The 27,376-nt window shown below is 46.1% G+C and overlaps 1 protein-coding gene across 1 annotated transcript in view; it reads right to left on the reverse strand.

Annotated features, from left to right (window-relative positions):
- Positions 1-27,376, reverse strand: part of LOC311108689 (protein 4.1-like) — a 54,090-nt gene that overhangs the window by 425 nt on the left and 26,289 nt on the right. Inside the window, exons 6-21 of the mRNA XM_084151407.1 lie at positions 24,195-24,270; positions 23,154-23,372; positions 22,748-22,835; positions 21,400-21,552; positions 20,970-21,067; positions 18,273-18,445; positions 15,740-15,834; positions 11,296-11,358; positions 11,132-11,164; positions 7,943-8,101; positions 5,604-5,666; positions 4,584-5,288; positions 3,366-3,494; positions 3,171-3,269; positions 2,411-2,491; positions 1,568-1,683 (exon numbers count right to left, since the gene is read on the reverse strand). Coding sequence (XP_084007533.1) covers positions 1,576-1,683; positions 2,411-2,491; positions 3,171-3,269; positions 3,366-3,494; positions 4,584-5,288; positions 5,604-5,666; positions 7,943-8,101; positions 11,132-11,164; positions 11,296-11,358; positions 15,740-15,834; positions 18,273-18,445; positions 20,970-21,067; positions 21,400-21,552; positions 22,748-22,835; positions 23,154-23,372; positions 24,195-24,270 — 2,342 coding nt within the window. The 3' untranslated portion in view covers positions 1,568-1,575. The remainder of the gene's footprint in view (positions 1-1,567; positions 1,684-2,410; positions 2,492-3,170; positions 3,270-3,365; positions 3,495-4,583; positions 5,289-5,603; positions 5,667-7,942; positions 8,102-11,131; positions 11,165-11,295; positions 11,359-15,739; positions 15,835-18,272; positions 18,446-20,969; positions 21,068-21,399; positions 21,553-22,747; positions 22,836-23,153; positions 23,373-24,194; positions 24,271-27,376) is intronic.

A 27,376-nucleotide genomic window follows, 5' to 3' on the forward strand; every position in this document is an offset into this window, starting at 1 on the left:
TAACAGTGATTATACAGTTGATCATATCTACTCTTTTCTAATTTAATTAGGAAGAATTCATCTGCTTCAGTGAAAGTGGCCAAATCCTGAGCTTTAGTGCTTATACAGCATACATTTGATTTTCATTAGATACTAGCCTATTGGATTAAAAGCCACCATCTCCTTGGGGCAAACCCAAACCAGCTAGTACTCCATAGCCTGCTTCAAAGTATATTGATGAGAGAGGTATCTCTCACGTCATGCCAGGTAGGTAGTGAGGAGGGAGACTACAGCGAGACAAAAGTACTTGATGATCTGACAAGAGCTGCCGCAGCATTCTCATTGAAGGGTACACACGCTGCTTCACCAATCAAAGTGTTACTCTATTCTCAGCAGCCGCTGCAGACATGCTCATTTTCCCCAGAATTCAGCAGAACTGGAGAGGCATGACAGAACTAACACTCGGGCTGGGCTGGCTCTGGATGGGGCTCTATCTGGGCCACCTCTGAAATGGAAATGGTGGAAATAAATTGACAACTTTATTCAGTCCACTTTCCTCTTGGCAGTTATTGCATTGCTGAAGTGCAGAGCAGGCTCCGCATGGAGATGGATTGCAAACCAAAGCTTTACTATAATGTAAACAAGTCCCTGTGCATCGGACAACTGCCATGATGGGCTGTCCGGGACTGTCTGAGCTTGCCAAACGACCCATGCATATACCGCTATATGGACAGGGTGGAGGCAGAGCAATGAGCTAGTTTATACAGAGTAATACCAAAGTAATGAAGGCATATGATCCACCCAGCACCCATGGATCCGCTGTCCCTAACAATTGGCTCGGAGCCTCATCTTTGCTGTGGGTACATTTTATCCTATTGTATGGACCCACTTCTGGCTCATATTTGATGAGCCCATAGATACTGCTTTGTGACTGAAGTAATTGAGGTGTTTTCAAAACAATTCTCTGGGATTGATCCAAGCTTTATGAGACCTCAATGGATTGTAATGGTTCCATGTCCAAAGGTTGACAAGGTCGAGTGACTGATGAAAGAGCTATTGTGAAGGGCATTTCAAGCTAACCACCTACAGGGAATATTTGTTTTCTCTTCTCCTCCCTTACACCAATTAATTAGCATAGTCATTAATCTGCTGTTCCACTGTGTATGAAGTGTCATCTGTCTAGTGTAGAGTGTGCTGCCACAGTCTGCCAGCACTGTGCATGTTAGAATACAGACAGTGATGTCACAAGGTTAGTGAAGCCAGTAAAACAAAACATTTTGCTCAGACAAAATGATACATCTGCAGATGTTTTGGTTTGCTGACATTTTGTATGAATTTTGACAATTCATCCCAAAATAGCTCAGTCATAAATGCAGACAGAGCAACCGGGGAGTTAACAGAGAAGATGAAGAACTCAAAGAAAAAGACACAGAGACAGTTAGTTCCACCCTGTGGGGGACTTATTTCCAGCTGATGCCTCTGATGTGCTGTCGGTTTGGGCTAGTAGGGCTACTGTAGAGTCAGAGCAGAGGGACTAACCCCTCTAATCACCACACCCCGGAGCCTCCTGGTGGCTTCTGTTCCTTACCTGGTGCCTCAGTCCTCGCCCTCCTCTGCCAGCTCTGTCTCTTTGTGGACCACCACCCGGGTCACTGACATGTCAGGGTGCTGCTCTTTGGCTTCCTTTATAGCCTGGGCCAAGGCCTGCCCGGGGTGGCAGCACGACCCGGCAACAACACACCCAAAAGGAAAGGGAGACGATGGCATTAACGGAAATAATGGAGCACAAAATAACAGAAAACAAACAAAATGGAGGCATTATGGACACAGATGAGAAAAGTAGTGGTGGCAACAACAACAAAAATCTGCAAAACATAAAATGAGAGGACAAAGGATGGGAGGGGTTGGGGAGGGGGAGGGACGTACAAATGGAATGGCTTGGACGTCTGCCCATGCTTGTCCCTTTGGGGTTTGGGGTGAACTTCTACTGTGGAAACATATGTTGTTGTGAATATTTGTCCGTTCTACAGGGACCTCTGTGTGGAGTGTATCAGTCTGCTGTACTCTTTAGTTTAATCACCAGAGAACAGATAAATTAGCAGAGCTCTCATACAGAGGTAAAATAAACTCTTGACACTATAAATCAGAGAGCTGGGTCTTGTCACAGGAATCAATGCATCTCTTTCAGCTGAGATATTCACTACACATAATATGAGCGAGGGATTGATTGATTACAGTTGGTAGTATGGCATATGATAGATTCTCATATCATATTTCCATAATTAAGTATAAATGTTCACTAAATGGACAAATGTGACAGAATTGTATTAGGCCGACAACTTCCATTCAGTAGTACAAGCTGCTGTGGTATACTGTGTAATTGGTTCCCACCAGAGGACGTGTCTGATTGGTGTGACTGACTGACGCTCACCTGATCGTGGTCGATGTCTGAGTCACCGGTGATAACAATGCGCTTCTCGATCCTGGTTTCTGAGAGACCACCTTTTAATGTCTGCAAACAGCCAGATGTCCAGGATAAGTGCACAGACATACTGTACTAGTAAAACAACAAATCCATCAGGAGGCTTAAATTATGCACTGAGCTGATTTTCATGAAATTTCATTTAGAAGTATCCCGAGTATCTCCTTGTGGACATGTGTGCTCCCATGGAGGAGTATTTAAAGAGAAAACATCCCCAGCTATGTGTATAAATGAGTTTGGTGCCACCAGCAAGAGAGCATAGGAAAACCAGAGATCTTCAGGCGCCTGCTAGCAACACTGTCCAGCAGTGCAGGTGCACCACTGCTGTTAGGCGTCTGCTTAAGCCAGGTACGGGGGCTGGTGTTTGGCATCTAGGAGTCTGCATCAAGTCACAACAGAGGAATGCTGCCTGGGCTGGGTAGGTGCCAGCCCCAAGCATCGACACTACAGAGTTGGCTGCTCTTCATTTGCACAAAGATTACACTGAATAATGCTGCCAGATTGGAATCCAGTCCTCCCAGCAAAACAGTTTTCATACCATGGTGTTTACACAATGGACCAGGGAGAGCTGGGCCGTTACCTTGGAGATGGATGTGGCTTTGAGGTTACCATGGCAATGTGTGTGGTTGCCATGACGACATGTGGTTACCTTTGCGGTGTGTTTGGTTGTGTGGTTACCATGGCGATGTGTGTGGTTACATGTAGTTACCTTGGTGATGTGTGTGGTGGTGGTTGTGCACAGCGACTCAGATGTAATGGTTTGGGCTGTCATAAGAACGCCTGGTTCACCGTCTCCACTGCCGTCCAGCTGGAGAACAAACACACAGAGCCAGTTTGAGCATCATATTACCCGTCTGAACACTAGCAATATAGTTGTGGTGGGCTATCTAAAGAGTGGTCCTACCTGTGCAGCCTCGTATGTAATGGTCTTGGTCTCTGTGTGCACGATGGGAACTTCCTTAGTGGCAATCTCCATCTTCTGGGCCGCAAACGTGTCTGAGATGGTCACCATCTCTGTCTTCACCACAGGAGGCTGGAGGGCAGGGAGGGAGAGTCAGGACAGACACACACCCAAGCTGGTCCACTTCACTACGCAAATAACACATGCAAGGGCAAAGCAAACACAGCACAACCTCTAAAGTAGAAGGAACAGAACTCACGCACAGGCTGCAAATGGACGTTACAAAATTTCACATAACTATAAACTACAATCTCTTTGGCGTAACCATGCAACCAAGCACATGCAAGCTAAGTTACCAACTGAAAATGCAAAAAGGCAAATTAAGTCAATTTAAGTAATTATGATGTAACTGCACAATGCATTTTTGCTTTGATCTTTGCCACAGGCGACCAACAGCACGACACAGACATGCATTGACGTTCCCACAAATGAACGTTGTGACATTTAAGTGGTTGGGAGGACGAGTCCTTGAAGACAGTCACGGTGGTGCCTAAATCCAATGAATGCCAACGACCAGGCAATAACACATCTCTCCCAAGCACTTAGACAAACAAAGACCCTATACAGGGGAGGAGACACTCCCCATGCTGTAACACACACAACATGCAGTGCACAACAACAACGCCTCCACTCCCATGCAATTCACAAACACAGGGCCCAGGGGCGACCGATACATAGTGCTCACAGTATGTATAATGTATGAAGGGACACAGTACAGTACGTAGAGTAAAAATAAAACACCAACAGAAACGTGGTGCACTGAGGTGGTAATGATTACAGTGAAGTAGTCTGGGGGGTACAGATTGACAGAGGAGGGCAGCACTTTGGCACAGATCCACAACGGAAGGTGCTGCTGCTGGGGGATATTAGCCATTATTTCTTACGATTATCACTTATCAACATTTCACTTCCTTCGAAAAATAGCCCAAGCGATCGCTGTGCAGGTGAAAGGCCTTCAGATAGCCGTTCATTGCTGTGACGCTCAGGTGCTAAGCGAGAGAAGCATGGACAGACAGAGTAGAGAAGCAGCAGGTAGGTGTGTAGGTACAGTAGGAAGCTAGGTATGTAGTAGGTAGGTAGGAGGTGGGTGGTGTTCAAGGTCAGAAGTGCGTGCACGGCTCAGCACTACGCAGCTCTGGGAGACAGCAGGCATTCATTTACCTCAGAGCAACAAATAACCTGGGGGAGGCGCTCCGTCTCAGCGTGAGACGCGTCCCCGTTGACTCTGGGCTCCTCCTCTTCCTCTTCTTCTAGGGCCACCAGGCTAGGCTGGTCCTCAGGGGCCTCGGCGTGCCCGTAAGGGGCCTCGTGAGGGGTGACCAGGATGTCCTCTGTGCTCTCCTCCTCCTCCTCGGGGGCTTCGGCCACAGGGGCCGTCTCTGTCTCTGCCACAGGGGTTTCTTCCACTACTGCAGGGGCAGGCTTGGCCTCTTCCTCGACCTCTGAGAGTGGTTCTGGCTCTGCAACTGGCTCTGCAACTTGCTCTGGTTCCTCATGGTCTTTCGCTTCCTCCTTCTCCTCTTCCTCAGGCTCTTCTTTGATCTGGTCCACTGAGGCGCTGACAGTGACCTGGGGGTGGTACTCCCCCGCCTCCTCCTCCTCGCTCTCACTGTGGCTGTCCGAGGACACGCTCACAGGCCTCTTCTGCTCCTCCTTCACTTCCTCCTTCACTTCCTCTATCACTTCGTCTTTGGGCTTCTCGACCTCTGTCTCCACGGCGACAGGGGTGACCACCACCTCGGGGGTGGTGATGGTGACGGAGCCTTTGGGGGCCACCCTGATCTCCTCGACGACTACTGTCTCTTCTATCTCAACCTCTGCTGCCTGCCACGTCGCCTCGTCTGATTTCTGTTTGTCATCTGAACTCTACACCAGAGAACAAAAACAACAAACGGGATGGAGAGAGAACAACAATAACGTAAAAGATGACCACACAACCCAACAAAGGACAACAACAACAACACCAACTAAAAAACCCAACGTAACAAACATAAGGATGGATGGAAATGGCAACAGATGGAGAACAGCCAGCATAATGGCAAACAGCAAACAGAGAGATAGATGGATGAATGGCTGGAAGAAGAGATATCTGGAATAAAAAAAGATAGATGAGCTGGTGGTTAAGAGTATGTGTGGGGGAGAGATAGCAGAAGGTGGGGATGTTAGATGGGGGGGGACCACCTTAGCGACCGTGTCCACTGTGAGGTCAGGGAGAGGCTCCTGGGTTCTGGGTGGGGGGCTCCTCTGTGGAACAAAGGCAACCAACAGGCAGCGGTCACTCACACACATCAGCATGGCATCAGGAATCACTAGGGTTAGTTACCATAGCACTGTACAGGTTCCCCTCTGAGCAGGTTAGGAGGAAGAGACTCTCTCTCTCTGCCATGCACAAACATTACCATCTCATTACCCATCTGTAGGAATAGAACCTTTAACAGTTCTACATAAAAACATATAGTGTAGTAACACACAGAACACTTAAAGAAGTCAGAACATGAGCATTCAGAGAAAGAAGTGGCGAATGACAGAAGATAATGAAATGTCAAGAAAATATTCACGCCGAAGTTTATGGCCAGCCTTGTTTGCTCTATAATCTCTTACAGCTTGTGTACAAAATTAGTATGTCATCTGCGAAGAAGGTTATCTGCAAATACTTAGAATTGCATCATACTGTGCATCGCCAAGCCAATGACACATATTGTCACAATAATGTGTATACAGTGTAAATTCGGCCATTACTTTGATTGTGTGTGGTGGTCTGGACTGGTCATGAACTTGCTATAGCAGCAGAGAGATGGAACAATGGACAATACATTAGTTGTGGCATGGTAACGACACTGATGTTTTGTTGGTTTTATTTGATCTGTACTGAGGAGCACCTGGGCAGTGAGTGGAGCTGAGGCCATTGGGCCAGAGAATACAGCGCCAGCGCCCTCTGCTGTTCTTAATGGTGCTACAGCCGGGGTCAACCAGACCAGACTCACAGGCAAATGTACTGAATAAAATGGAGGTAATTTCCTCTTCTAAGCTCTACACGGGTTAGAGAATGACAAAGCAAAGAGGTCAGAGTTAGAGGACGGACAGACACACTTATGGAGAGAAGAGAAGAAGAATAGTTGTCACTTTCACAAGCTAGTCTACACAGTACAAAAACACAACAGAAGACATAGAAGTGCCCTTAAAACTATACAGTGGCTAACGGCGGCAGAGTGACATCACAGAGAAACTGGAGAGAGGAAAGCTGGAAAAGGTGACAGAGTAGAAATGTTCAGCTCTGAAACACAGAGAGAGACAGGGATGATGGAGGTTTGTGTTCTAAGAATGAGGCAGCACATCTGCAACACACAGACATGCCACACACACACACACACACACTGTTTATCACACAGGTCCAGGACCCAGCCAAGGCCTGTGTGTGAACACTATCACCTTTCTTGTTGGGTGTAGACACAGAGTGACAAGAGGCATGCAGTACGTCACTCAACACAGTCAAACACAGGTCTGAAACACAGGGTGGGAAATCACAAGAGGAGACACTTGAAGTAGGAACTCAAAAGTGAGGCTTGTCCAGCTGAAAGGAGGAGGAGCGTTTACACCGACGCACAAGTGCACGTGAATGAAGCATACCGTTTTGAAATAATACAGCAGTGAAAATTAAAGCTCAGAAAGAATGGAATTTTCAACAGTAGTGCAAATAAGCCCTTATGTTCTGTGTAAATTCAAAACGTAAGAGGCAGAGAAAATTGTGAACAGCACAGAAAAACAAGCGCAAAAGAACATTGGTTGGTGCAGCGTGACATATTGAAATATAATGTGTAGCTACAGCTCAGAACAGAAATAAAAGAGACCACAGTGCTTAAGATCTGGACAGACAGTCACTAAACTCTCAGAGCAAAAGGACAGTCAGAATTAATTCGATTGGAGGCTGACGGTTCATAACAGCCACAGGGTGAAGTACAGTAGAGAGAGAAGCTCAGCCAGCCATTGGCTGAGGGAGAAGAGAAGCTAGCTCAGCCATTGGCTGAGAGAAGAATAGTATCTACAGGTAGATTAAGGAGCCCACAGACAGCGGCCCTCGTGTGACAGTTGGGATAATGGGTAATATCTTTAAATCCACTTAACACAGTCAGTCAGAGAGATGGGAGAGCGAGACAGCGAGAGCGAGAGAGAGAGAGAGCAGCAATGCAATCCAGTGACGTGTGGAGAGGACCGACAAGTGATATTCTTAGAGAGTGATCTACTCGTCTGTTCAGGGGACTAGTGGAGGGGAGGTATGGAGTGCTGCTGAGAGTTTGTGGAATTAGGACCACAGAGAGAAGGGGAAGAGGGAGAAGGGGTGATACTTCTATATCCAACTGTCACATCATAATCAAACATAGAGAGTCAGAACCAGGGGATAGAGGTTGGAGCCAGGGCCTCCCTGCAGACTGGAGACAGATCAGAGAGAGGTGGAGACAGGGAGGAGAGTAGAGGACATGCAGGCAGGCTGGTGGGACAGGAGGACACGGCTGGACACGTACCCCTTGGGCCTGCAGACGCAGGCTGGTAGCCGGGCTGGCAGTGAGGCGCTTTTCCCACTGACTGGGACGCGGTTCAGGGGTGGCCTCCATAAAACTGCGCTTTAACTCACTAATGCTAGCCTGATGTTTCAAAACATCCTCCTGAGTCTTATCCAGGTCCTAGCAGTGTCAGGAGGACGCCAAACATAGCCATGGTGGAGAGGACAAAATGGGGGAACAACAGACAACATGTGCATTAGTCTGTAAACCATGATAGTAACAGGATGGACGCCAAGCCTCACTGACTGCCCGTTTATGGTTCATTTTAGTGTGTGTATGGGTGAACCGTTTTAGACCTAGCTCAGAGTAAAGAGTGCATTTCCTAAGGAGCCACCAGGAGGCAATATCACTCCACAGAATGTACAGGGTATTAGTGGGTACTACTTATTTCAAATGGTCATGCACACTGTCCCAATCCTGACCTCACTCTAACTAGCAGGTAACAATATCCAATTTAAAGCACTCTGGGTTCAACTTGTTGTGACCCCTTTTAGAGAAGAGGATGTAGAAAACATCCACACTGATCAAGGGTTGTGATGAGAGAGGCATCAGTGAGGCGAGGCTTTATGAGTTTTACCCTTTAGTTCAGTAGTGAACATCAAAACGTGGAACTGCCAGTGGAACCCAACCAGAGGGATACATTTTCCCTTTATGAGACTGTTGAACAAGGACTTTGAACTGCGTTAGTCTTGTTGTAACACAAGTCAGCAGGTGTGAAATTATACATCGCATGGTTCTACTAAGCTATATGGAAATGTTTTAAGGTCATACCAAGGCTCATTTAGCCATTTGATTTAGAATTTTTAGACCCCTTGAAGTATCAAAAAAACATAAAATAATTGGATGAAAAATTACTTTTGACCTTATTGCTATTAGCCAATACAAACGAATTGAATAACCGATTCACTACATGGAACAACAGATAATCCCCAAAATAAATCTAAAGGAAGTTTGATCTGAAGTGTCTGTCCTATATATGAGAGATATAAGAAAGATCAGGAAACATTTGTTACACACACACACACACACACATATATATACATATATATATATATATATATATATATATATATATATATATTTTTTTTTTTTACATGTATTTAAACCCTTATTTTTGCCACAAAACAGTCTCCATATATACTTCCATTAATTTTTTCAACTGGTACAAGGGGACCTTCAGACGAGTCTTGTGAGGCCTGTGGGCGTCCTAGAGCAAAACAACCGACATGTACGTGTTCGTGAGAGTCTCACCTTTCCACAGAGGGGAAGTTTGTAGCCCAAACAGACCGAAGTTGGCAGATCGGCTGTGCCGACTTCAGACGAGTCCCAAGACGCGTGTGGGGGTCGTAGAGCAAAACGGAGGACAAAATCGTGTTCTCATCTTTCCACAGAGGGGTCATAACAATATGATCCAGAGGGGTCATAACAATATGATCCATAGAGGGGTCATAACAATATGATCCACAGAGGGGTCATAACAATATGATCCACAGAGGGGTCATAACAATATGATCCACAGAGGGGTCATAACAATATGATCCATAGAGGGGTCATAACAATATGATCCATAGAGGGGTCATAACAATATGATCCATAGAGGGGTCATACCAATATGATCCACAGAGGGGTCATAACAATATGATCCATAGAGGGGTCATAACAATATGATCCATAGAGGGGTCATAACAATATGATCCACAGAGGGGTCATAACAATATGATCCACAGAGGGGTCATAACAATATGATCCAGAGGGGTCATAACAATATGATCCATAGAGGGGTCATAACAATATGATCCAGAGGGGTCATAACAATATGATCTTTGTGATGTCTCATGGTCTGGATGAGGTGGATTGAGACACATCCAATGCAAAAAAACATCTCTAGCTTAAACTGATGGATTTTTATGCTAATTAGATTTCCGCAGGGGCGCAGACGTCGAATCTAGGGGGTTAAATACTGTAAAAAGCCATTCTGGTAATCACACGATTTTAAAGGGCACTAATGACAGTTCCACGTTTCTAATGTGTGAGATTAGAGAACACTCTGGGTAGGTTTAGTTTGTTATTACACCATTACAAATTCACAACTCAAATCAAGCCAACCAGAGCAGGAAAATCCCTATATGGGTTAGGGAAACAACATTAGTCCTGTTAAAAACACACCACTGGAAAATACTAAATATCCAAAACAATTTTCAAATCAATAACAGGAGAGGGTAAGCGCTCATCAGCGGTCACCCTCGCCCCAATAAACCCCAAACCCTGTTTGGTCGGACATGCACCCCATCCAACATGCAAAATCATGCATTGGTGTTCAAACACACACACACACACACACACACACAGAGCTACACACAGAGCCTGAGAGTGAGAGCTAAACTGGAGTAGACAGTCTGGGACAGGAGCCAAGAGAGAGGTCACAGGCATGGGCTTTGATTCCCTTTAGTTAGGGGCCAATAGTTATCACAGTCATACCAACCTCCAACATTAAATTGCTATGTCTGACATATATATTTTCCCCCTGCACTCTCAACTTTCCGCTCTGTGGAATCAAAAAATGAAGACGCATTTGTGAAAAATACATAAAAAATGAAATAAAATGCCCAAGCAGCCAGAGGTGAGAACCTGTGCAGTCGGGACAGTTCCAGTACAGAGCAGAGGCTGTGGAGACTGGGACACAACTACACTGGACGTCCACTACTGGTCAGAGCAGACCACAATGGACCCTCTCCAAACCACACGTCACCTTAGCTGTGTAGTGATCAACTCTAATACTAATATGTAGAGATAGAGAATATTTACTCCTCACAATGTAGAGCTTATTTGGGTGTTCATCCTTAGAATGCTGCAGCTAAGGCAAGCCTATCCAGAACAATGTCCTATCCTCATCATGTTCAGCTGTGGTGGCGTGTGGTTGAACAGCAGTGTGTTGTGCTCCTTTTGTAAGCATGAGAAAAAAACCATACACGTGTCACAGAGCATCACAGTGGCACCAGCACAAAGAAACCAAAAACAAAGCCTACATTCCTGCCGCAAAAGTGAAACCCAGCATACAAAATAAAGAGCAGAGAGGATGTGAAAAAACCAAGATGATCTATAGACAAATTCACCATCAAACAACCAATCACAGTTAATCAATCAATCAACCTGCTGGGAGGAGTCTGGCTCATCTCTTTTCATCTGTGAGTGCCCAGGAGAAAAGGACATGTTAGTTTGACACCTGCACTGCCCAGAGCTCCATGTTTATACTGTATTACAAATAATCTTAAAGGTGCAGTATGATGGTAAAGATGGCCACTGCCCTCACAGACCTCAGTGCCTTCAGTAGGTGTGGCCGCCGCCCCTTCGCTAGGCTCCTCCTCTACCTGTGTGGTCTTTGTAGTGGGAATGTTTTTTTGTCGGGGAGAAAGAAAAGGTGAAATGGATGATGGAAAAGCTTGATTCCAAGCAGCACCACCTAACGGTACAATGTCATGTGACTGAGGGAGGAGCGCCCAGGCTCTGCCCACATGAGAGTGAGGCATGATGGGATGGGGGGGGGGTGCACATGCTGGCCTCGGGATATTGGTCATTTTTCTGTGTAGAGCTGATTCAACCATTGTGTCATCTGTCATTTCCTAATTTATGTTTCTTATTGTTGCCTAAATGTCAGAAACTGTGGTGTATTAAATGTCAGAAACTGTAGTGTATTAAATGTCAGAAACTGTAGTGTATTAAATGTCAGAAACTGTGGTGTATTAAATGTCAGAAACTGTGGTGTATTAAATGTCAGAAACTGTAGTGTATTAAATGTCAGAAACTGTGGTGTATTAAATGTCAGAAACTGTGGTGTATTAAATGTCAGAAACTGTAGTGTATTAAATGGCGACTAATAACAGTGAACAGGACAGGGACAGGGGGTGCAACACTGCAATAACGTCCTTATAGGGCAAAACTAACTTGATAACAGAGCTATATATACAGTTGAAGTCAGAAGTTTACATACACCTTAGCCAAATACATTTAAACTCAGTTTTTCACAATTCCTGACATTTAATCCTAGTAAAAATTCCCTGTCTTAGGTCAGTTAGGATCACCACTTTATTTTAAGAATGTGAAATGTCAGAATAATAGTAGAGAGAATGATTTATTTCAGCTTTTATTTCTTTAATCACATACAGTTTACATACACTCAATTAGTATTTGGTAGCATTGCCTTTAAATTGTTTAACTTGGGTCAAATGTTTCGGTTAGCCTTCCACAAGCTTCCCACAATAAGTTGGGTGAATTTTGGCCCATTCCTCCTGACAGAGCTGGAGTAACTGAGTCAGGTTTGTAGGCCTCCCTGTTCTGCCCACACATTTTATATAGGATTGAGGTCAGGGCTTTGTGATGGCCACTCCAAAACCTTGACTTTGTTGTCCTTAAGCCATTTTGCCACAACTTTGGAAGTATGCTTGGGGTCATTGTCCATTTGGAAGACTCATTTGCGACAAAGCTTTAACTTCCTGATTGATGTCTTGAGATGTTGCGTCAATATATCCACATAATTTTCCTTCCTCATGATGCCATCTATTTTGTGAAGTGCACCAGTCCCTTCTGCGTCAAAGCACCCCCCACAGCATGATGCTGCCACCCCCGTGCTTCACGGTTGGGATGGTGTTCTTCGGCATGCAAGCATCCCCCTTTTTCCTCCAAACATAACGATTGTCTTTATGGCCAAACAGTTCTATTTTTGTTTCATCAGACCAGAGGACATTTCTCCAAAAAGTACGATCTTCGTCCCCATGTGCAGTTGCAAACCGTAGTCTGGCTTTTTTAATGGCGGTTTTGGAGCAGTGGCTTCTTCCTTGCTGAGCGGCCTTTCAGGTTATGTCGATATAGGACTCGTTTTACTGTGGATATAGATACTTTTGTACCTGTTTCCTCCAGCATCTTCACAAGGTCTTTTGCTGTTGTTCTGGGATTGATTTGCACTTTTCGCACCAAAGTACGTTCATCTCTAGGAGACAGAACGCGTCTCCGTCCTGAGCGGTATGACGGCTGTGTGGCTGATTTCTTTTGATTTTCCCATGATGTCAAGCAAAGAGGCACTGAGTTTGAAGGTAGGCCTTGAAATACATCCACAGGTACACCTCCAATTGACTCAAATGATGTCAATTAGCCTATCAGAAGCTTCTAAAGCCATGACATCATTTTCTGGAATTTTCCAAGCTGTTTAAAGGCACAGTCAACTTAGTGTATGTAAACTTCTGACCCACTGGAATTGTGATATAGTGAATTATAAGTGAAATAATCTGTCTGTAAACAATTGTTGGAAAAATTACTTGTGTCATGCAAAAAGTAGATGTCCTAACCGACTTGCCAAAACTATAGTTTGTTAACAAGTAATTTGTGGAGTGGTTGAAAAACTAGTTTTAATGACTCCAACCTAAGTGTATGTAAACTTCCGACTTCAACTGTACACTGTAAATCTACCTGTATATGAACAAGGCATGTACAGCCAAACAGATGGGGAAACAGGATTAATTATTATTATTTTACAACACTAAAAAGCTGTAAATTATTTTGCTCGTATTCATTTAACACAAACGATTTATGACAGAGCAGCCAATACTGGTACAATAACAATGATTGTCTTAAGAACTCATTTAAAATCTCTGAAGAATGGCGAAAAATTTAAATTCTATTTAGTAATTTTAGACAGAAAATCAAGGGTTTTAAGAAGAAAGGAAACGGGAGAGTGAAACGTAACGGGGAGGGAGGAGCTGACAGGGGGAGGGAGGAGCTGACAGGGGGAGGGAGGGAGGCAGAACACACAGACCTCTGGCCGAGGTGAGGGGTGGAAGGAGCTGACGGGGAGGGAGGGGAGGCAGAACACACAGACCTCTGGCTGAGGTGAGGGGTGGGAGGAGCTGACAGAAGCCGGGGGGGGGGGGGGGGGGGGGGGTGACATTTAGGCAGCGGGGTCACACAGCTGGTCACACAGCTCTTCCTGCAGCAGGAAAGTGTGGGTGTCGGTGTGTGTGTCTAAGCAGGGCGTGGCCACGGGGGCATGAGCGGGGACAGGTGCCTTAGGCTCCAGGTAGCAGATCGACAGGGCCAGGGGCATGGCCAGGAGGAAGGCCAGAGCCAGGGACTGGGAGGCAGACAGCAGCAAAGCCAAGATGAACATGAATGAGGGCACCACAGAGGGGGAGGAGAGGGGCAGGTAGTGCTGCAGCCCCGCGGGGACCAAGCAGGCAGCACAGTCCTGGGGCAGGCTGGGGAAGCAGAGGTAGCCGTCCTCGTCCAGCAGAGAGAAGGGCAGGAGGCCCAGGCGCAGGCCCGTCAACATCCCCAGCAGGGAGAAGCCCAGCCTGGACTGAGCCGCATCCTTGGCCTGGACGGGTGACCCTTCCTGGGGCTCTGAGCTACAGGTTAGGGGGGAGGGGGGAGGAGAGGCCTCTAGAGGCTGGTGATGGTAGTGCTCTGCTGCAGCCAAGCTGTCTGCATGCTGCTGGGGGGTAAAATCAGGAACCCAAATACCCGGGTAGTCCCCATCCCCATCTAGCTGGCCCCAGGATAGGGGGTCGTCCTCCGAGATGTCAGACAGAACGTCCAGCTCAGAGATGGTGTCGAGGATGGGAGGGAGGGATGAGTTTGAGGAGGAGGAGAAGGACAGGGGGAACATGAAGATTGACTGCACAGTGATTGACCCGTCGTTTCCCCCCACATGTAGACACCATGCAGGGAAGGAAAGGGTGAGGGGGAAAAACACAAGCAATAATCACAACCGAGAGAAGAAACAAATGTGTGAAAAATGATAAACGTTAACAGGAAAGAGTGTGCAGGAAGAGAGAGGAGAGGGGAGAAAGAAACACACCATTAGTCAGTGAGACGTGTCAGGTCAGGGGTGCAGCAGAGTGACACGGGTGAAGACGAGGGGGCAGTGTGAGAGGTCAGGGGTCAAAGGTAAGGGGGTGGTCCAGGAGGTGCTGGGGGAGGAGGGTTAAGCACATTCTACATCTGTACAACAACAGGATCAGAACTGACAACACTAGTGGACAGAGGCAGAGAGTCAGAGTAGATAACAGGAGTAGGAAGAAACTAAAGCGACCCAAAAGCAGGTAGGTCTTTGCGATTGAGTTAGAGATTGAGATACAGCACAGTCATACTCTGGTTGTTCTCATTCAACTTGAATTCAAAACTCTATTACTTTCAGCTCTGTCTCCTTAATATTAACTTCCAGGTAAACCCCCAGAGAACCATAAATATTCCATGACCATGGCAGGACAACATCCCCCGGACAAGAATGCAGTTAGTGGAGTCTCGATTAATATCACAATGGTAGGAGGGGGAGAGGGGGTCCTCTTGGTGTACATTAGCCCTAGTACAACTAAGACAGTGCCCCCAATGAGCTGAGCCTTTATCACTGAAGAGATGAGCCTCTGAATCTTTTCCTCTCAGTACCACAGGTTACATAATGAACTAATTACATGGCTTTTATGGCCAAGTCACTGTTAAGTAAGGATGACTATGATCCTTTATACAGGAGTTAGCACGGCACGAAGGAGACAGTTCAGAATGTCATCCTATAGCTCGTAATTCTAAGCTAGACCGTAGACATAATTAATTGAGTTTCCTGTAGTGAAACCTTGGGGGCATTTCTTTAAGATAAAATCATTAGGCATCAGTCACAGACATAGACAATTCATTTCCAATCCAACAGGATGTCTGGTTCTTCCTTGAAAGAGAAGAGATTGAGTTAGATCATCCCCCTCCCTCCTCTCTTACCTTGGAGTCAGAGGAGAGTTCCAGGCCAGGCTCCCTGCCGTTCTCCACAGAGGTGGGGGCTGAGTCCTGGGCCTCGATCACGTTAATCACTGGAGCTGAAGGAGCACAGACAAGACAACACATATTCAAGCTTTATATAATATTAATATTCTCCATTCATTTATGCATACTTCAGAGAGCTCTTCAAATCAGCACACCATGCTAATGTCAACGCCTGGCCAGCAGAAGGTGCTCTAACCCCAGAGCACAGTTTAATCAGGTCCATATGAACGATTTCTTACCCCGCCTTTTGTGGATGAGATAAGACCAAGATTGCATGGATTCATAGTACATACCAGACATGGCTATTTGTTTTGGTATAGTAAATGCCTATGTCCAATAGCTATTCAGATGGAAAGGGGTAAAACTACATTTTACATTTTAGTCATTTAGCAGATGCTCTTATCCAGAGCGACTTACAGTTAGTGAGTGCATCCATTTTTCAAACTACAATTGTCATGCTAGCAGTAGTGTACAGTAGTGTACAGTAGTGTATTTAGCAGTGCCAACACACACACTGATTCAAGCAGACCAGACTGAGCGGTGCGGTGTAGTCGTGGATTTTTGGGGTTTAGTAGTGAGGGTTTGATATGGTGGTGTGATACATAACCTGATATCGTCAGTAACCGACCGTGCCACCCACAGCACAGCCGCCACTCCCTGTATTGATGTGCAATGTGAGAGTGGGATTTCTCCAGAGACCAGAACCAAATTCTCTTCAGCTAGCCCTGTCTCATTCAGAGTCCCAGTCCCACACCTGCTGTGACTGTATCTGAAGCTCTGGGGGCCCTAGTCAGGGGCCAGAGCAGAGAGAGAGAAGTCTCCACGGCTGGCCAGATGGAAAACAAAATGGTTCCCTCCCGCCCTCTTCTTATCTATCCCTCTACTACAGAGGAACGTGAGGGAATTAATAGCACAGTGAATTGGGCTGATGATAAATGATCAAGAGGCTCAACAGAGAGGCCCTACATACAGGAGGGGAAAGGAGGAGTGAAGGAAGCAAAGAAAGGATATTCCAGAGCAGGCCCAGGTTAACTCACAGCTGGAGTGAGTAGAGTAACCCTTAAATAATGAATGGCCCGGCTCTAGTGCACATGGGGTATTTGGGACTGTTGATTTAGTTATCCTAGATTTACAAGCTAGACAGAGAGGGAATAAAGGTGAAAGCCCTGGTCTTGCTAAATGTTATTGTAGGCTATTCATGGAAACGTAGAGTATCGAGTTATCGGCATTCCTTTGGTGATTCATGTTCCTCTAGGATTCTCCTCCTAGATTAGTGCTGCTGAAGTTGGACGCAAAACACTGACCAGTCAATATGACACACTAATCTTTCTGTCAGACGAGGCACTGTACATGTTCAAGCTTCACCATATAATTACTACTTCACTTTCAGCTACAGCGTCACCTGCATTCAATCTGCATAGCAGCCGGCCAGTCCTGTATTACTGTATTTTAGTCTAATTCCCCAAATCAAGCAAAGGTTTTGCTCAGAGCAATTTCTAGAATGCTTTTATGGTGGGAAATAGGCCTAATAACTTATGTGAGCCTTGGAATGACAACATCCTTCATGCTTGTTAATGCTTTAGTGGCACTGTTTCTTTCCCATGTTAAATGTGCAATGTAATGTATACAGCCCGGGTCCAGTCAAAGAAACACATTAAAATCCCCTGGTCAAGAATGAGTCCAGTTTCATCCACAGTCCTTCCCAAAGTTCCAACAAAGGGAAACAGATGTTGGAGCCATTTCCTGTATATAGCCAATAGCAATGATAGTGAAGGAATATGTCATGCCTACAGCTAAACACTGGCTGACATTGTACAGGACACTGCAAAATGGTTATTCTAAAAACACTTGGAAGAGAGACAAATAGTAGGCTATAGGAATGATCATCCCCAGTCATTGCAACATGTTTGACTAAATGCAAAACCACTAGCCTACATGGTATATAACACCAGCATAGTTCAGCTCACAAGACAGTTTGAGCTGACTGTAAAACTAGGAGGATAGTGGTGCGTTCCCTCTAAATTTTAATGGTTGGCATGGGAACAGGATGCATGCTGAGGCATGTTGATGATTGCTGTCACACGGAACATCTGAACAGGGCTATTTCTGTACATCTCACGGTAATGGTTTTCCTCTGATCCTGCGGGTCCATTGTTACTTTCTCTACTTCTCTCTCTCTCCGTTTTGGAGTGTCTCCCCAGCAGTTCATCTAAATGTCTCTTTGATGGCAGGGCTGAGGTAGCCTGTGGTTCTGTGACGGCCCCCCTACTGTGTCTGCACTGAGCTGACTGAATGAGAACTCTCATGGTCACAAAGAGACCGGCTGCTTGAGACACTCATCTCCTCGCCTGCAGACTTAGCTATGGACCGACTCACACTCATTACCAGAATACCAGCGCTGCCCATAGTTCAAGGTAGTGGGCACTGTGCATAAGAATACGTCAACCCAAATCCCAACTGTGTGTGTGTGTCGTCTAGTGCCACTGCCTACCTCCATCCAGGCTTCGTGAGATGCGCTTGCTGGAAGTGCGCTCGAAGTAGGGTGCCGGCCTGTCGATGAGGGTGCTGGCTTGTCGTGTCTGGGCCTGTGTGCGCCCACTATAGCGGAACTTGGAGCCCAGCGTGAGGAACTTGGCTTTAGTGGGCGCTTCTGGAGTCATCAACCTGGAGCGAGAACATGACCAAAATAAGATAAAACTATTCTGAAAACAAAACAAATACCGTATCATATACAGTGTGTAAAATCCATGTGGATATGTTATTTCAGTTTACTGGATGACAGTGAGAGTATATAGATAAAGAGTACTATCTATTCTCACGAGAAAAAAAATGAAAATGTCCTGCCTGTGACCTAGGCTAACCGCTGAGACGGAAGTGATAAACCTAGCTATCTCTGTGTGTAAATAGAGAGATTATGGATGACTCATGAAGACCCAGGTAAAAGGGATCCATTCAACAGTCTCATTGTTTGTCAGTGACCGTAAGTGAACATGAGCTGTGAAACAAGTCAAAGTCTGGGCGTCGAAGAGTAAGCTATCTCCTATTCTCCGTCGCTGGCTCTGCTCTTTGTAACAGCTGTGTTTGGGACTAGATATTATTGGGAGACAAGGGTGGTGGGGGAGCGGTGGTCGAAATCCTCCCTGCCCCTATCCTTAATCTCCCATGGCGACAGGGCTTTCCTGTCCGCCCATCTCCACCCCCCCATTCGCTTTGCAGGGCCCCTCACTCAGACATTTTCTCTCTCTCTCACACACACTAACCTAACAGGTCTTTGCCCAGCCTGAGGGGCCGGGGGGGGCACTTAAGTCCATCTTTCTAGTGGTGTCAGGTTAAGCCATACTAGGGTTGTCTCCACAAATAAGGCACAGTAGGACGGGGTCTGTTCTGTTGTTTAACCCAGGGGCATGTAGGCCAGGGCTGATTTCAACCCAATTTAAACACGCTGGCCCTGGGCGTGCTGCTGGGGTGTCAGGGTGTCTGGGGATCCCATCATGATCTCAACAGCCCGGCACGACTTCTCCGTTCCAGCCCAGCCAGGGCCTGTCATGACATCATGACCTCACAACACAGTTCAAGAAAAGCCGCTCTTTGGCCCAAATCGCTAATAAGCGGGGCGATTTATATCAGTGTACAAGACCATTAAAGTGGATGGCAGGGTTTGTAATTCAAACTTGACAGTATAAGGAGAGTCATTACTAGGAGTTGCTTTAGTACACAGAGGATCTGAATGACAGGAGAGAAGAGCAGGAAGAGAGGGGTGCTACAGGGCTTTTAGATATTAGTGGTTGGGTTGAAGGCAAGCCAGTGCGTCATTTTTGCTTTGTGTTTGTTGAGGCTTGTCTCTCCCCTCCTCGTTGTCCGTGCCAAGAACAAAACAGCTCGATCAAACAGCCGAGGATCTTCATGCCATATCTGGTTTCAATTTGGCGCGTGCCGACACCCCTCTTACGAACTGTCAAATAATGCGAGGCGCAGCAGGTGGGATTTATTACATGACTGGTGACGCAACGCACTTCCGCATTGTCTCCATACTGCTGTACTTTTTCACCCCGGACGCTTTATCTGGTCATAGATCTGCAGGACCTCCTCCAGCCGAAAACAAAACGAATTAACATGATGCCTTCTCATTGCAGTCGCTGTACTCTTAATATACAGGAGAACTATCGCCTTATGGTGAGGATAGCTGAGTTGCAAGCCGGGCTTGAGATGCAATCGTTAGGCAAGGGCAATTTAAGTGTAGGAAAGGATGATACAGCGTCCGTGCCACCAGTAAATACAGGTAGTGTTAATCCCCCTGCACAGTCCCCACAGCTGAACATTTTCTCATGGCTTCAGGAAAGAAATACTGTTTGCATGCTCAACAGGTGTCGATCATTCATCTGATAGAAACTTTTAACCGGTTTTCGCCACTAAGCAACGAGTCGGAGTCAGAGTCCAAGCACTCTCAGCTCTCTCCTCCACCCGTTATGGGGTCTGAGCCGCTGAAGCCTCCCACCATTATCTCGGACAAATTGAAAACCTTAGTCATTGGCGACTCCATTACCCGCAATATTAGACTTAAAGATAATCATCCAGCGAGCGTATATTATTTACCAGGTGGCAGGGCTACCGACGAAAAGGTTCATCTGAAGATGGTGCTGGCTGAGGCTAAAACTGGGGACAATTGCTTCCTTAATGATACAGCCCTGCAGAGTGGAAGCTAAGGAGACAGTTTAAGCGCATGATAACTGCCATGGCTTTAGGCTTCGGACGGAGAAGCTGCCTGAACAAAGTGCATAACGGCTGTTCCACTCAACTGTGCTCATTCTCCCCTCTGTCTTTTCATTGGACAGGAAGTATCGAAGGAACCTACTGCTCCCTAGAGACCGTCCAATTACACACTCCAGTTGGTACACACTTCACAGTGTGGGAGGGGGAAACCATTTAACGCTGTCCACTGACATGGGCTTGGACTGTCTGTGTTAGCATAGACACATTTCACGGAGTCAACAGGTTAGACAGGGCCTATAGATAAAGTTGCAATGTGGAACAGAACACTTTAATGAAAGGTGCAATCTTTCAAAAACAACAGACTTCAGAGGACCTAACACACGAGTTATTCCTGGTTCAGACAGTGCGTTCGAGGTGAACAGGATTAGGTTAAACCGATGTAGGGGTCGTTGACATGGGAGCTGAGTGTGATCGTTACCTGAAGAAGGTGTGATTCTCCACGCAGACCTTCCAGACCCTCTTGGCAGAGCGGTGGTTGGGCAGCTTGAAGCCCACGGTGCTCTCAAACAGCTCCGTCTGGAAGACATCAGAGTATAGAGCTGAGTTCCCCTGAGTACTAGAACTAGCCAAATTAGAAAACATATGCTCCACAAAAGACGAGATATGGGCCAAACCCCATAAAACCACCTCTCCTTCCACAAAACTAGTTTGAATTGGGCCTTGAGAAAGAAATACCTAAATGTCAGCATTTTCATCTCCACAATCAAACCATCTCCTAACATTGTCAGTATTTTGCTCAATGATGGAGTCTCTTTCCTACGGCTGATCTCTGGAGAGGGTTTTCGAAAGGACAACAGTAAAATGTGGAAATGTCTTGTTTTTCCTCTGAGAGCGGTGCTGTTCCATACCTCTCCCGGCCTGATTTTGATATAGAAGTTGCTGCGTTTATAGGAGATCTTGAGGATTTTGGGCCAGGCAAAGCGGTTTATCCGGAGTCGGTCTTTGTAGATCAGCAGGCCATTGGCACACACTCCCAACATGATGTCCACTCCCTCAGAGTCCTGCAGACACGAAGACAACAGCCAAAGCAACAGTTCAGCAAAGTACAATGAACAGAAAACACAGTCACGTATGCAGCAGTACAGACAACATGGATAGAGAACAGACAACATTCTCAGATTTCAGTTCAGAAGATTTTTAATATCGCCAAAGCTCACAATGGAATTAGATTACATATTACATACAATTGAATAAGGACGGATATTCAATCATCCCACCATAACTCAATGCTAAAGTTGTTATCGAACTTGCATGACGCCATAAAGGGCCTTTTAAGTCCAGGACGTATGGATAGTTCGATACTGAGGGACTATTGATTTGTGTTTCAACTGTAAAACGAGGAGGAAAATCCATCGCCACTGATGGGAATGGTGACTATTAGACACCAATGCATGGCTTTTAACCACTGCAGCCCTCTCACTCCCCATGGCCTTGACATGCTTTTCCACACAACCTTTTTCCCTCCCTGCCTGTCTGCCTACCTACCGAAAGAGAGAGAGGACATGAGGGCCTGAAATGCACCTTTCTCACTGATTACTGATGGTTGGGATATGAACTAAGAGCTCTCCCCCATTCTCTTATCTCCCCCCTCCCTTCTCTCTCTCGCTCCGTCCCCCCTTCCCTCTCTCTCTCTCTCTCTCTCTCTCTCTCTCTCTCTCTGACCAGCAGAACATTTCTGGGAGTATTTTCAACCCATGTCCAGTCCACCGGGAGAGAGAAGGTTTCATTCCACAGGGCTGTTCCCATGCCGATGGCCCAGTGAAAAGAGCTCCGGCTCCACCAAATGTGTTTGTACAGCTGATGCGGTGATCGGCCCGCTCTCTGCTTTAGCTTTGTGTTTTCCGCCTGCCTCTTTCTTCCACTCACTGCGCACCACATCAAAGGAGCCTCCATGAGTCTTGTGTGCTCTCAAAGGCGTTTCAACAGACTTTCCATACACAAATAATGGAGCGTAGTAGAACAGTTCCTCGACTAATGACTAAGTTTGGATACTGACCAGTAGGCTATGCCTCCTTGTTAAGAGCTTACAGTTCAATCATATTTTTTACGGTTATGAGGTTGACATTTTCTCATCGCAGGGCATTTTATAAACATCACAAATGTATTTCCTAGTATTTCCCCAAAAATGTATACAGGAATGATTTCTTTAAAATTTCTGCTTGGACATTTCAAAACCCGGTGCCGTGTGTCAGTCACCTTGGCATGGTGGAGATCGACGCCATACATCGACAACTTCTTGGCGTTTTCTAAGAACTGGGTGTCTGCTTGAGCAGGAGTCATCCCCCTAGAATGGTAGACAAAACATAGAACAATCCCATATAAACAAACACAGCGGTGAAAAGTTAAAGTCAATAATAAATAAATAGATAAATGGCAGGTGCTGAAAACAGGGAATTCAAAATATGATAATCACAGGGTTTAGTAAGGCCAGGGGTAATTTCCAATCTAATTTCTATACAGGTGTCTTTCCCCAGTCCCCACAGCCGGGTGGGTTTAAAGAGGCCCCTTCAGCTATGACTTCAATGTCAGTGTCACTTCCTCTTGCTTGCATTAAAGGGATAGTTATCGCTGAACTATCCCTTTAACACCACAAAGCCCTGACCTGTGAGTTTTGTGGAGCTCGACAACCTTCTCCTCCATCTCTTTGGTCTGTGAGGGGGCAAACTGTAAGTCGCTGATGTAGTCGAGGCGTTGCTCATCGGGGTCGTGGTCTCCCAGCTCGGCCTGCAGGGAGTAGGAACCCAGCAGAGAGTGGGTGACGAAGGAGCAGGGCAGACGCCCCGAAGCTATGTCCTGCCGGAGCTGAAGGCACAGGAGATATCTACAGGGAGAAAGAAAGAAAGATAGAAAGAAAGATAGAAAAGTTAGAAAAGATAGAAAAAAAGAGAGAGAGAGAAATAAAGAAAGAAAAGAGAGAGATGGGAGAAAGGGGTGGGGGAGGGAGAGAAAGACAGATTTACAGTCTATAACCACATTTACATTTAAGTCATTTAGCAGACAATCTTATCCAGAGCGACTTACAGTTAGTGAGTGCATACATTTTCGTACTGGTCCCCCGTGGGAATCGAACCCACAACCCTGGTGTTGCAAGTGCCATGCTCTACCAACTGAACTACACGGGACCAGACGAGGCATGACATTTCATTGAGGCATGAAATAGATTTTGTACATTTGGTCTGTACGTTTCTCTTGACACTAACCCACTACTTCAGATCTGACATAACATGCACAGGAACACTGTGGGTTGTGAGTGGGGTGTGTGTGGGGGCGTTTTCCTGTGCCTTACAGTACGGCAGCAGCCTGCACTCACAACAGCAGAAATAACGTGTGTGTGGTAACGGCACACTGGGAGAGAAAAAAGGTAGGTGTGTGTGCAGATGATTGCCCTCGACTGCCTGTGACCTTGGATCTGGGGCTGTGCTGAAACTAAACTCTGGAGGCTGAAGACAGCTCCACTGCATTCGATACTGCTGCAACCTTTTGACGGGCGCAGATCAAAGAGGGCATTTCTACGCTAGATTAGGGAGTGCACGGGAGTGATCCAGGTGAGGGCTCAGAGCAGAGTGTGATGAGACACTGGGGGAACAGATGTGGTGTGTGGCTGTTTGACCTCTGTTTCCTGATGAAAGAGACAGTACAGTACCTGGTAATATCCTCGGTTAGCTGGGATGGATCAGGAGGGTAGAACTTGACATTGAACGCTAACTGCCAGGAGGCATCTGTGGAGAGAGAACAGAGAGAACAGGACTCGTCTGATTAAAAGACTAAAGGAAATACATTATTTATTATCATAACACAAGATAACATATTATACATTTCTCTGAGGCGCCAGGCCACATGTGTTCAAGCCTAGATGAAGTGTCTCCGGCTAAGCATTTGGGTGAGCGTTTGTATGTAGAGGAAGGCAATTTTGCATTTAGTGTCAAATAACCAACACAGAAAAACAAGCGATGGCGGAAGCCTCCTGAGCCAGATGTGCTAAGAAGAACACATCACTGCTCCAACAGCTGTGCTCATCGACTGTCCGTAAGGAGAGTGTGGGTGTGGTGGGAGAGAGGGGCAAAGAGATGGAAAGAGGAAGAGAACACACTGGGAAGGAAGGAGCAGCTGTAAGCAATTACACAACAGCTAAGACCCACGAGGAGAGGCTTTGAAGTGGAAGTTTGATCAAGCCTGGAAAGACATGGGCCAGCCTGGGGAGAGTCATTTTGATTTGGTCCTGCACAAAGACTAATCTAAAATGGCAGAGTAGAAACAAGGCCTTTAAAAATTGCACTCCCTCTCTGTTTTGAGTTTTCATCATTGGACACGCCGAGGAGATTTTCTCAGTAAAATAGACTACATTTGGATTCAACCAGCTAGCAGAGAACATTTCAGAACCACACGTTCAACAAATCCCACAAAGGGTTTTTAATCAACTTCAAATCTTCAACACAAAATCATGATATGGATTCACTTTTACATTAGCAACCTACTTTGAGAATGATAGAGTTGGGGTCAGATGGGGGCCAGATGGGCTTAAGAGCCCTTTGCAGGGCTCCATGTTATACTTCCTGTTGTCAGCGATAAGAGAGCCGCCATGTGAGATGAGACAGGATTAGCAGTGCTAATACACACTACCTCCTCATCTCTGTGTGTGTGTCCAGTCACAGACCACTGGCTTGATGTGGCGATGCCTAGAGCCACGTCAGCAATAGGCTAGGGCTGGCTGTCACCTAGCAACCGCTAGCTGAGAGGGGGGGTAGCACTAGCCTGATTTCACTCGGTGAGAGAAGAGATGGATGATGACAGTCTCTCTCCCTCCCTCTCATCTGGGTGGGAGACATGTTATGCAACAGCTCAATTTACAACAAATTTCCACCGTGTCCTGACATGTCTTAATGGTCTTCCCACTCTCTTTCCCTGAAATGTATGGTCCGAAACGTATTAGGAATTCTGGCTTTTTCATCCAGAAAAGGGATAATGAAATAATAAGATGTGGTTTTCTGTGTCTGCTCATCAGTGGAGAGAAACAGTAATGTCCTTTTTGTGTAGCTGCAGGCGAGTGAGTGTCTCTGGTCTGGTCTGGACAGTATGCTGGAACAGTAATCATACAGGGATTCGCTTTCATTCTTCCCAGAACCCCAGTCCTTGTGAGAAGGAACAGAAGGGAAGAAGAGCCAGGGAAGGAAGGAATTACATTGACTGTGCGGAGAAAATTACATTAAATTTGGGGAGGAATTCACTTCCTCTCTTTTCAAGTCCGCACAACATCATAGAAAATCATACAAAACATGCTCTCTTAAAAAACATCCACAAAACACGAGAAGGAAAACCATGCCAAATTCACACATGCTTAGCGCGGGCATGGGATACAGGATGTGTCATTAAAGAGGAATTCAAAAAATTACCCCACACACTAAAGTGGCACTGTTCCTCTCCTGTTACAACAGTGGTCATATTGTAGCTGTTGTCCTTTGGCCAGACCGAGCAGAGAGGTCAGTGACCATTTGAGGAAGCTAGGGGCAGTTTAAAGACTGATACACTGGAATGTGAGGCAGCTGTCTCAGAGTCAGACACAGCAAGTCACATGTTTGGATGATCACACTTCACAATGAATGAGAGGACGGTTAAGTCACTGGTGCTACTGGGATGGGGGAGCTAAACACATGACTGTCTCAATCATAGGGCCTAATACCACTTGATCTGTCCAAGAACATTGTACTTTCTTGGTGTGTGTGTGTGTGTGTGTGTGTGTGTGTGTGTGTGTGTGTGTGTGTGGGGGGGGGGGGGGGGGGTAGAGAAACTGTGCAGAACAGTAGCTTCAATGGTCCCATTAGGTGTAGTATTTCAGGTGTGAAAGAGGACAAAAATCGAGAGCAAAAAACGGGTGTCATCTAGCACAGAAGCAGCTTGGGAAATCAGGGTCATTTTCTAAGTGAGCATTCATGGGCAGACGCATACAAAGTAAGCGTTTTTACAAAAGATGACCTTCAAAAACTCAGCTGTGGTGGTGTGACAGGGGCACAAGGGATTTCAGTCTCCCCCTCATCTCTGGCCTGTTTTTCAATTTTCAATTATCCTTGAAACGTTCCAGTCTGAGTCACAGGCTGCAGATAAATGGGTCTGAGCTGAGGCCTCAATTCATGTGATAGGCTAGCCTCCATTCCCCAGTCACACACCATAGAGTACTATTACAGGGCACACAGGCATAGGGAGGGGAGTGCCATATCATAGAATCATATCCACCGGCAGCAATACACCACTGGTCTGTGAAATCATACACAATAGGTTCAGTAAGTGAAACAAATAAAAACCTTCTCCGTGTCTCTCTCTCATATCACATCCACCCACACGCGTGTGACATCAGGTCCATCCGTAGTCAAGCTACACCGCATTTCTTTGGAAAAATAATGACTGTCAGGGCAATTTCCTCCCCGCTGCTGCGCTCCATGTCTTTTTATCTGTCCCCGAGGATGAGGCCAGAGAGCTCAAACCCCAACCAGACAGAGCACAGCACAGGCCATCATCTTAATAAATATGGATTTACCGCATATGTTAAAGGCCAGGTAGCAGATAATGGACGTTATCTGATATTCATCAGAAAGTATTCAGACCCCTTGACTTTTTCCACATTTTGTTACATTACAGCCTTATTCTAAAATGGATTACATTGTTTCCCCCCCTCAATCTACACACAATACACCATAATGACAAAGCAAAAACAGGTTTTTAGAAATCTTTACTAATTTATAAAAAATAACTGAAATATCATATTTACATACAGTGGGGAAAAAAAGTATTTAGTCAGCCACCAATTGTGCAAGTTCTCCCACTTAAAAAGAT

Source organism: Coregonus lavaretus (genome assembly GCF_964263955.1).
Source record: "Coregonus lavaretus genome assembly, chromosome: 33".
NCBI classification, from domain to species: Eukaryota; Metazoa; Chordata; class Actinopteri; order Salmoniformes; family Salmonidae; genus Coregonus; species Coregonus lavaretus.